The following is an 11427-nucleotide window of genomic DNA, read 5'->3' as shown; positions in this document are numbered from 1 at the left end:
AGTAATTCTCCACATACAAGTGATTTTCAATACAAGTCATACAAGTCATTTATATTCACGCTGTTTTACATTTTTTGTGCCTCTTTTTTTTCTTCTTCTTTCTCCGTGCTTCTTCTTCTTCTTCTTCTTCTTCTTCTTCTTCTTCTTCTTCTTCTTCTTTTTCGTAATTTCTCTCTCGTTATCATCGTCATTAACACCACATCTTCCTCCCTCTTTTTTATATTGAAATTTCTTCTCCTCTTTTCGTTTTCTCTTTCTCCTTCATCAAAATCACCTGAAAAAAATGAACAAACATTATTCAAGGTACTATTTTACTGTTCTTCTAGATTTTTTTCTAGATTGTCTCTGTCATGTGCCTCATCCTTAACCAGCAAACATTAAAAGATTTTAAGAAGAAATATACTGTCTCCCCCTATATTGGGTGTATTTCTTAAATCCTTTGGGTGTATTTCTTAAATCCTTTGGGTATATTTCTGTAATCCTTTGGGTGTATTTCTATAATCGTTTGGTTTATTTCTGTAACTATTTGGTTGTATTTCTGTAATCCTTTGGATGTATTTCTGTAATCGTTCGGGTGTATTTCTGAAGTTTTATCATCTTCAAAACAATTTCAAAACTTGATTTTCAGAAACCATGAAAATAGAAAAAAACAGAAGGAGATCGAAGGCAAAGAGAGAACGATTTTCCATACAAATCATACAAGTCATTTATATTCACGCCGTTTTCATGTTTTTTTTTGTGCCTCTTTTTCTTCTTCTTCTTTCTCCGTGCTTCCTCTTCCTCTTCTTCTTCTTCTTTCTCTGTGTCTCTTCTTCTTCTTTTTCGTAAAAAAGGAAACGAAGATGAAACACGCGAAGATGATTCAGTAATAACGCACGTGTTAGGCTCAACTTGTAAGACTTGTAAACAAAAATAACTTGTATGTATAATACTTCTTTTCTTTTTTATCTTTAGAGGTCATTGATGTACCTAAACTCTAAATCACTTTAATAAATTGATCACGACATTAAATGACACAACTTCATCAGAAATAAAATTCAAAAAACACAATTAATTGAATTGAATTGTGCAAGATACTTGATAAACTGCATACTTTTTGATACAAATTAAAATGATAAAATAGAATTTATCAAGTAACGTTAAGATTTTCTTTTGTGTAATTTGACATTACTTTCCTTTATTTTATTGACAAGATTTTTTTTATTCTAATTTTAGCAATCGTTATTTTGGATTATATTAAAATTCTTTATTTTAATAAAAAATATTTAATTTTTATTTATTTTTAATTTGAATGTTAGTTATCATATTGTAGATCTTAATAAAACCAAGTTATAATTATAATAATTACAATTAAAAATATTAAATAAAAATAATTCTTCTAATAATAAATTATTATCGATGAATTTTGCATAGAATAAATCCAACGGTATCATTTAGAATTTTTTATAAATAATTTTATTAAATAATATTATCATTAAAAAATCCCGACGATCATTAGGGCAAAAAAAATATATTGAAATGACGCCAATATTACCGTTGAATTATTTTCAAAGATAAGCACAACTTAAATTGGCCATTTTAAAGATATTACCATAAAAAATTTTTAAAGGAATTAGCGTTGGATTCTAAATTTCGTTGATAAAAAATTACGTTAATGTCTATATTATCGAATTCGTTCTGACAGTAAATTTATTGGTAATAATATTATTATCAAATTTTTTAAAAAATTCTATCGGTAAATCCGACAATTTTAAATGTTTCTTTTTCTAGTATTAATAAATGAATTGATGGGCTTATTAGTTGTTAATTGTTATACATAAATTTTGTACAGTGGGTTGTGAGTGACTTGTGATTTTTACCTCATATTGAATAAGTTTTTCATAATAGAATCTTAATGTGTTGTTAGCTCTTTATTTCTGGTTTTGTACGATTTTGCATTATATTGTTGTGATTCCATTAATGGCATAATTATTTGTGCTTGGGTAATTGTTCCTCCTCTTATTTTTGCAAGGATTGAATTATGTCCTACCACTAACTAATTCCACTCTCCATCAAAGACTAATTTTGGGCTTGAATACAAAAGTGTGCGTCTTTTCTCAACGAATTAGACATAACCATTGAAAAGATTTGAGATAATGATTCAATTTATTTATATCTACATGTCTAAATAAGTTGGTGGATTTTGGATTTTAGTTAATATGTTTTAAGTTGATTATAGCTGTACTTTCATCAATGCAAAAGACTTATAATTTTTTTTATTATAATTTCTTTTTCCAATTCAGCAATCATTCTACCACTAAGGTTGTGGATCTTACTCAAATTGGAGAATGTTATCTTCTATTTCCCAAATAATTATCTTTTTCTAAAATGATTCTTTCCAACAGGGAGAACCGGAGAAGTATATAAACAAATTTTCTGTTAGCATGGACTCTAGTATATATATAGATATTAGAATCTGACTTAAACTGTTACATCTCCGAATCTCGCCTTGTGCATGCAGCAACCCATTGGCCAGCGGCAAACCCTTAAATGGAGCTCAGTACCGCGACGGATTAGTCCTTGACCTGCCGGGTTGGGGGATACCGTGGGAAACAAAAAAAAAAAAAAAAAAACTGTTACATCTCCATTATATAGGATGGAAAAATATTCAAGTATATCGATAGACTGGTATTTTAGTAATTTTAAACCGTTGATTTTAATTATATATATTATATATATTTTTTATAATTGAAATCAACTGTTAAAAATTACTGAAATCGGTATAAGGATATACTTGAAAATTTTTCGGATAGGATACAAGCTAATTAGAAATATTTTGTTAATGATTACCAATAAAATTGTTTTAATTCTTTAATTCATAGATTGTTTGAGACAGATTGCTTAGTAGGCAATAACATTTGCAGGTTAATGATGATATATAAGGCAAGTTTATATAAATATATATTAAAAAGAAAAGAAGCAAAAGAGGAAAACCTTTAAACTCTGCAAAGAGAGTCAGAGAGATGGCGCCAGAGCCAAAACAGTACCCAACTACTCATCAATCATAAAAACCAAAACATGTATTATCAAGGAGGAGATTTTCAAATTCCACAATCCACGGATTTATCAGCACATCAAATCATGTCTCTTTGATCCTTCCTTTTTTCCTTGACTTTTATGATCTCTCTTCTTCCATTCTCTCTATACTTTGCTTCTTTCTCTTTGGCCATCTTCTGTTTCATCAGAGGAAGAGGGTCCCTCACTATTGGCTTCACTAGTTTGGCTGCTTTTACCCATCATCATCATTCCTTGGTGAACCATTTTCATATGCTTTGTTTCGGATTCGGATTCGGATTTCGCCCTCGCCCTTGGTTCTTGATCTCCATCTTGATACTCTTGTTCGGATTTGTACTTGTACCAACACGCCCAATAAACGAAATTGAAGAAATTTATGCAACTTAAGATGGCCAAGAACCAATAAAACAAGTTGAGATTGTTCGAGTTCAGATCAAATCCATGTAACCAACCTTGTTTGCTCGGCGCCACCCTCTTCGTGACGCTGTTTATTACATTAACAAATACCGTGCTCAAGAAGTAACCAATGGACATTGCTAGCCATGTGAAAGAAGTTGATAGCGATTTCATTGTTTTTGGTGCTTCTCTATAGAAGAATTCCAATAGGCCTACTTGTGTGAACATATCTGCAATCCCGAAAATCGCATATTGGAATGAAAGCCAGAATAGGCTAATTGGTTTTGAAGGGTCTTTTCTTGCTTGGTCCCTTCTCTTCACTTCTATGATTCCGGCTACCATCATTGAAATCGAAGAGAGTACTAGTCCAACGCCAACCCTCTGGAGTTGAGTGACTCCAGAGGGATGGTTTGTGATCTTTCGTGCGAATGGCACGAACAAGAACTCGTAAATTGGGATTAGGATGCATAAGAAGAGAAGGGGTATCACCGGAATTGATGCCGGGGGAACGGTGAAGGAGCCGAGTTTTAGGTTCATTACATTCCCCTGTTGAACTGAGAATGTTTGAAGCTGTGCTAGGCAAGTGTTCATTATTATGGTGCTAGCTAATATTGGTAACATTCTTGTTAGGATCTTCACTTCTTCAACTTGTGTAACAGTGCAAACTTTCCACGGTTTTGGTTCAAAGTTTCCTTGAAGAACTGCTGCTTTGTCTAGGAACCTAATCCAACAAACCAAAACTCCATAAAAAATCATGTTTGAATTATCAAAGACACCATAAGTCATAACCCATTTTACATTTTAAGGTTTTACCAATTTTACCACCTTCTCTGGAAACACTCATAAATTTTGTACACTAGAAGTTGAATTTAATTTGGTTTCACAGAGAACAATAAATGCAAAAGATAAGAAAAGAAATCATTGAACATGGCTGCTATTCAGAAGAAATTTCCTTTTCATATTCTCTCAGTAAAGTACTGCCAAATTAAAAACCACCCCAAAAATATCTAATAATTTGAAAAAAAAAATATTAAAATCAAAGAAGCTTGATTGCTCAAAGTACTGACTCTTGTTCACAAACTTTTATCCCTGAGAAGTGTCAGAAAAGAAAAAAACTTTAACTTTTTTGCTTGCGATTTTGAGTAATAGATAGTAAAATTTTTGGGTAATCATTCTCAGTATCTCTGCTGCTGCAAACGTGCAAAAGCCATAGTTGTAGGGCCATAGTGCTTGGCATTACCTACTCCGTCGTACATGAAGGAAAAAGAATCTTAATTCCTAACACGCCACTGTGCTGGACCGTGCACTTGTTTAATTGTCTTTTCAATTTTTCAGGGTAAATAAGAAAAAGTTCATTGCACGAACACATTTTTATATCATTTCATATATTTAACTAAAATACGTTTGACATCGACTTTTTTTTTTTTGTGGAAATGGTAATGGAAAATCTTTACCTTAACTGGTTTGTGTGTGCAATCTTCCCTGTTGTTGAGTCTTTATCACTAATCTCGTATAGTTCTTCATGGGATTCTGGTAGTGGTAGCTTTCGGTTCTTGAAAGCCACAACAATAACCTGTAGTGAAAAATAAAAAATTAACTATTATTGACTCAATAAAAAAATCTTAGTCAACTAACATTTTTTTTTTATTTCTGTTCAGTACGTTAGAAAATCCTTTTTATTCAAGGATGTTAATTCAATGGGACCAAGAATAGTATATAGAACAGTAACAACGAAGCATAATCTAAAATTTTAAGTCAAAGAAAATATGAGATTAATTGTTGAGTGAATACAGTCAATACACAATATTATTGAAGTACAAAAATTATCAAAAAGAAAGAAAAAATTAATTATACGTTGAATTATACCATATCCGTGATAAATTCAAATAATTAGGAAAGTTCAACTAAATACATTGAAAACGGTCATTATTAGTTTATTAAATGAAATCAACTATATTAGTTATAGAAAAAAAATGAAAATGTTGGATAACCAAAAAAAATAATAAAAAATAGTCATAATTTATTTTATTTAATATTCATTAATTATTGTAATAATTAATATTTAAGACAAGTTCTAGTTATTTTTTTATCTTTCTAACGTTACTGAAAAAAAAATTAGATATTTAATTCATATTCATCATAAAATATATGTTAAAATATAAAATATATATTAAAAAAAAATTTATACAACTAATATTTTTGAAATTTTAACAGATTAAAAAATATAAAATAAAGATTGACGCTAAAAAAATGAATAAAAAGTAATGTATAATTGACTTTTTCTAGAGTTAATATGTGAGAGCATTTAGATAAAATTTAGTTAAATTAGTTAAATTATTTAATAATTTCTAGTTATTAATTTGACGTAAAATGGTCTGAATTTTCACTAAAATAGGAGAAAAAGAAAAACCTGAAGGATCCTTGAAAGAGGGCTTTGAGAAGGTGGTAGAATTCTGTAAAAGGGTTTGCCAAGAGCAAGAGTGAGAAATCCAAGGAAGGAAGAAACGGTTACAATCAAGAATCCCAAGTACCATGCTCTCTGCGTGCTAACCCAGACGACGGCAGTAACGCCCACAACTGAGCCGAGCGTTGTGCTGAGCAGAAGCCAATTGAAGTAGGTGGCTAAACCCTTCCCTTCCTTCGGGTCCTTCTCTTCAAACTGGTCCGCCCCAAGTGCCGTCATGGAACCCCTCACTCCCCCCGATCCCAATGCCAGCAGGCACAGTGACGTGTACAACATTACTGCTACTCCTCCTTTCACGCAGCTTGATTTTCCACATGCTTCTGGTTGTAGCGCCTTTGTGCCCGCTTGAATTGTCACCACTACCAGCGCCTGCAATATAACAAAACAGAGACTTTGCAGTGAAAAAATATGGTCTATTCCTCTTGAAAGTTAATAGTTAAAACCCAAGTCACAAACAATTCTTTAATGTATTCCGACAGTTAACAGCGGGGGAAGGGAGAAAGGATTTTTGTGAGTCAGAAATGAGAAACAAACTAAATTAGTAAAAGCCTCTTTTTGCGGACCAATTGAATTGTTTATTTGGAGATATTGGGAATTGGAGTAGGATTTATATTTTTTTTATGTTTTAGATGATGAGTGGTTACCGTGACTTCGAGTGATCCAAAAAGCAAGCATGTGGTGAGTCTGTTGAGGTAAGTATCGGAGATGAAAGCACCAACGAGTGAGAGCAAGAAAGTGGAACCCAAAAAGTTTGTCAGAGTGTTGGCAGAGCTTGACAGATCAAAGTGCATAACGCCATAAAAGTAGAGCACCATGCTCACCATGTTCGCCACCAGACCCATGTTGTCCAATGCTGACAACACTACCAAAGCAGCAAGGAACAATAATCAAACATTTGCAAATGGGTATTCATACTTCTTTTCAAGATTTGATTTTTATTTACCGAAAACAAACATTGCAGCTCTGAATCCACCCTTCTTCTCCCATGCTTTTGCTTCCTCTTTGTCTCGCTGTTCCAACAAAATTGTAACTCATGAGCTACTTAGACATATAAAGAATGATGGATTATGAAGGAATATGCTTACCATTGTTGAGATTCAGAGGGAGAATGGTGGTTGTGGAAGTGGTGTTGGTGAACGTAGAACCCAAAAAGGAAGCTTTAGAAGAAAAAGCTTGAGTATTGGAGTACTAAAGAGAGTAGCCTTCAACTTATATAAAATGTACAATATAGGTCCTAAGTTTTATTACTACCCCTTCTGGAACAGTTGCTTCTGTTCTTCATGACTAGTTCTTTTCCTATGCTATTATTTATCACGATCAGTGTGTGTGTGTGTGAAATGTGAATCAACCCCCTCCTCCTCTCTCTCTTCCTCTTTTGGGGACACTTTTCAACTTTTTGAGCACGAAATGTGTATTATTGAAGATGGCACCAAAATTAAAAAAAGAAAATTGAAATGGAAGAAGCTACCACGGGTGGTTTAAGATTGCTAAGAATGGATGATAAATGAATTATTGATCTTAATTTCTTAATCAACCCAACATATTAGACCCACTCCTCTTGATTTTTATGCTTGTCTCTCTGCATTTGTGAGGCCCCTTTGTTCTTAAAACCAGCAGCTTTTCGGTAACGCTCAAAAGAGGGGTCAAATTAAAAGGAAGAGTATAAATACAGAAATTGGGGAAGACCCCCTTTTTTCTAAATCCCTACTGGTTGATACAATGATAAGTATGACACCCATGCTTAGCATGTGATCAATTACTTATTTATAAGGATTTGTTATTAATCAATAAATTATTATGTACATAATATGAAATTTAAATTTTTAACATTTATTTAAATATACAAGTAAGAAAAAACTCGATTAATCCAATTAATTTTTTTTAACTCTTATTTAATAAATTGATTAAATTCAATAAAATCTACTTCATAAAATGATGCATATCTCACATGGTTTTCGCTATTTCCTCCCTAATAACGTGCTCTTAATATGTCACGTTAATAATTGTTACCGTCTCGTCTACCTTCTTAGGTAGAATATAGGTGTATAGAGTATCTAGGGTTCACTAGTAGCAGACCATTTTTTCCCCCTAATATGTAACTACTTGTATATAGGATTTTTTATTTTTATAAATAAAATAAATTTAATATTTATTAAAATAAATAATTTTTAAAAAAATTATCGAAATAAATTTTTTAAAAAAATTATTGTAAACGAGATGACAATGTACGTATCTCGTTTACACTATAAACAAGATATAATACGTAAGCGTGACACGTGTATATCTTGTTTATAGTGTAAACGAGATACGTGCATTGCCATCTCGTTTATACTATAAACAAGATATGTCTCGTATGCCTCTATATATAGAAGTCATTTACAACCGACTTTCGGGTCCCACTTTCACTTTTTCGACATCTTTTTCCTCTATTTTAACCTTTTCTAACTATATCTGTGGCCCGAGTGGTGATGGCGCGCCAAATGGGGAATGACTGCGACATAAACAGGCTGAATGAGACGACACATTACACCTTGGCGGTCGATTTCAAGGTTAGTTTCATTATGGTTGTTAAATTTAATGATTTTGGCATTGTTAGGGTAGTCATGTCTAGAAACGATGATATATATGAGTTAGGAGTTAGGTCTGTAGGCTTAATTTAGAACTCTATCCGCTTGCGCTAGGTTCGTATGACATGAATGTTATCAGTTTGGAACTCTGTTATTCCCGTACTATATTGTTAGTGCTTATAAATGTAATCCCATGATAGTATAACACTGTTTATGATATTAAGGTTTTCCACTTTTATTTTATAAGAAATTTAGGACTTTGTTTGGTAATTTCTTTAAAAATTATTTATTTTGGTAAATATTATATTTATTTTATTTATAAAAATAAAAAATTCTATTTAATTTGTAATAAAAGTAATAATAAAAATAATTAATCTTGAGACTTGTGGGAGATAAATATTATCAAAGGTAAAATTAAATTGTTAAAATGTTAAAAAAATTATAAGTTATAATTGATTGCATATAATTTAAATATTATTTTTGTTTGTCATTAATCAGAGGTCTCGCCTCCTATTACCCCGGCGAGTAAGCCACACTTTACCTCCATCGGACGCCATCGTTCCGTATTTGGTCGAGGCCGGATTTGACGACACAGTGCCACTCAGAGATTTTACTTTTGATAACTCCCTGATTTCGGCACTGGTGGAACGATGGCGTCCAGAGACGCACACGTTTCATCTCCCGTGGGGTGAGGTCACCATCACCCCGTAGGACGTGGCGTACCACCTGGGCCTACGCGCATACAGTAACCCCGTGGGGGTGCCTCCGTAACTTTGGTAGTGGTACCATACAGAAATGTGGGCGTTGGTGGAACAGCTCCTCGGTGCCAGGCCTCCCGTGGCAGCACAGCAGGCGAATCAGAAGGAGTCGTTCACGCTGAAGCTTGTGTGGCTACGGGATCGTGTTCGCCAGATGCCCCAGACAGACGATCCCGAGACCCTCCGACAGTACGCCAGGTGTTACATCATGTTACTGATCGGAGGGTATCTGATGACCGACAAGTTCAACAATCTGGTACACCTTCGTTGGCTACTGCTGCTCCGAGACTTTACGGAGTGTAGAGCGTTTTCGTGGGGCTAGGCTGTTCTGGCCTGGACGTATCAATCCCTATCTTTGGCGGTTCAATGGGGCGTCACGAACATCGCTGGCTGCACTCCATTGTTGATGTCCTGGATCTATCAGAGATTCTCACCGTAGTGTCCACCAGATAGAAGTGTCTACCAGTATCTGCTGGCTGCGAGGTGAGAAATGTCTTTTTACGTACTTGAGTTAAATAATTTTGTCAAACCTTTTGATATGTTACTTAACGAACCGTATATGCTATCCTTCGATGTGTTAGGTTGATTGGATTGATGCAGCAGAGCAGGGATCAGTATGAGGCTAGGGTCCTACGTTGGAGGGTTTCCCTTGACCGGCTACATTTCGACGAGGTTAGTTGTAAAATACGCATGTCGAACATCAGTCGCACATGCTCGTCCCCGTGAAGTCGAAATAGCCGAAACTGGAAGACTCCATTTTCCATGGGTGCCAGTAACCTATACGCCACCCTTCTGATTTTCCTCGCTTGTGTATCCACAAACTTGCTCAATATCAAACTCTTCAAATCTGACAACGTCTCTACACGCTAAGTACGAAACAATATCAGATCCTGACACTCAAATGTCACTTTGTTGTCGCCATTTCTCATACAACAATTCGGATAAAGCTCTACAACTATGAATAGATTGTTACTAGCCATTCAACTTTATTTTTCTAGAGAAAGGAGAAAGTAAAAGGATATGAAATGTGTGTGAAGAATACCAAAAGTTACACATCCTTTTATAGATGTTGAGTAATGTCTTATATATATATCTCGTTTACAGTGTAAACGAGACGATGTTTTCACGTATCTCGTTTACATTGTAAACGAAATACACGTCCCAGCCATTCTTGCCATATTTCGTTTACAGTGTAAATAAGATATGATAGGATTATTTAAAACGATAAATACTCATAAAATTATTTATTTTGATAAATATTACATTTATTATATTTATAAAAATAAAAAATCCCTTGTATATATAAGAATTCTAAAATATAATCATATAAATAGAATACTTTTAACTATATTGGTATATTAATATTTTAATAAATTTTAATCATTGATCTTAATTATATGTATTATATATTTTTTATAATAAAAATTAATAATTAAAAATCACCGTGAACATTAATTTATCAGTACCCTTGCAAATTTTCCCATGCAATATATCCTTATCATTTATTACTCTAAAATGTATATAGCATTCTAGTTCCAAACACAAGACTGGTACATTTTGACATTAATCTTTAGGAAAAATTTTAACTGTATCAGATATATATCAGTATTATAATACTTTTAATAGTTAATCTTCTTTATAAAAAAATATATAATATATATTAATTAAAATCAACTATTAAAATTATTAAAATACTGGTATTTTGAATATATTTAAAATTTTTTCTAATTTTTATATATCTTTTTCCTTAATGTCATTTAAAAAAAAGTGTAATATATTAATACAGAAAACTTCTGCATACAAGCGATTAGGGCTTGTAATTATTACAAGTCAATTAATCCTTAACCCCCCAAAATGCGCTGCAAGTGCTACGTCTCTTACACGCACTATATAAAGATTCCGCGTATATATAACTACCAAATTTAAAAGATTTGTTTCCTTCTCCGTTCTCCTTCTTTCCAAATTTGCTCGTTCTTCTTCTCGCGTGTCTTCCCTTGCTTTTTCGATCGTTCTTTTCCCCTCCTTTTTCACTGGTTTGTTCTTCGTCATTGATGTTAGTTCCTTTCTCTGTAACTCCAGCTTCGTTTTCTTTTCAATTTTCTGGTTTCTGAAATAAAAGTTTGAACTCGTTTTGAAGATAATGGATGATTCAACCTCAGATTGTCAGCTGAATCAGGGCGAAGTGGAT

The 11427-nt window shown here is 33.1% G+C and overlaps 1 protein-coding gene across 2 annotated transcripts; it reads right to left on the bottom strand.

Moving 5' to 3' along the window:
- Positions 1-2311: 2311 nt before the first annotated feature.
- On the bottom strand, positions 2312-7604 carry LOC112710661 (protein NRT1/ PTR FAMILY 4.6). Of its 2 annotated transcripts, XR_003156940.3 has the most exons (7): positions 7000-7602; positions 6858-6924; positions 6559-6776; positions 5861-6283; positions 4905-5023; positions 2974-4171; positions 2312-2564 (listed from the first exon to the last, which is right to left on the bottom strand). XR_003156940.3 is itself a non-coding variant. In XM_025762987.3 (6 exons), exons 1-6 carry the CDS (start codon positions 7000-7002, stop codon positions 3181-3183), a joined length of 1821 nt encoding a protein of 606 aa, XP_025618772.1. In that variant the 5' UTR covers positions 7003-7604; the 3' UTR covers positions 2897-3180. The 2 variants fall into 2 exon arrangements, 1 of the variants encoding a protein (XP_025618772.1); XM_025762987.3 differs by lacking the exon at positions 2312-2564 and having other exon boundaries at positions 2897-4171; positions 7000-7604.
- Between the last annotated feature and the right edge of the window lie 3823 nt (positions 7605-11427).

The sequence above is a fragment of the Arachis hypogaea genome, chromosome 9, assembly GCF_003086295.3.
Source record: "Arachis hypogaea cultivar Tifrunner chromosome 9, arahy.Tifrunner.gnm2.J5K5, whole genome shotgun sequence".
In the NCBI taxonomy this organism is placed as follows: Eukaryota; Viridiplantae; Streptophyta; class Magnoliopsida; order Fabales; family Fabaceae; genus Arachis; species Arachis hypogaea.
This window is presented reverse-complemented; position numbering and strand designations above follow the sequence as displayed.

Coding starts and splice junctions, on each gene's coding strand:
- LOC112710661 (XM_025762987.3), bottom strand. Junction 5,024..5,860: donor CTCTTTCAAGGATCCTTCAG/GTTTTTCTTTTT, acceptor TTTTCACTACAG/GTTATTGTTGTGGCTTTCAA. Junction 4,172..4,904: donor GCACACACAAACCAGTTAAG/GTAAAGATTTTC, acceptor TTGTTGGATTAG/GTTCCTAGACAAAGCAGCAG.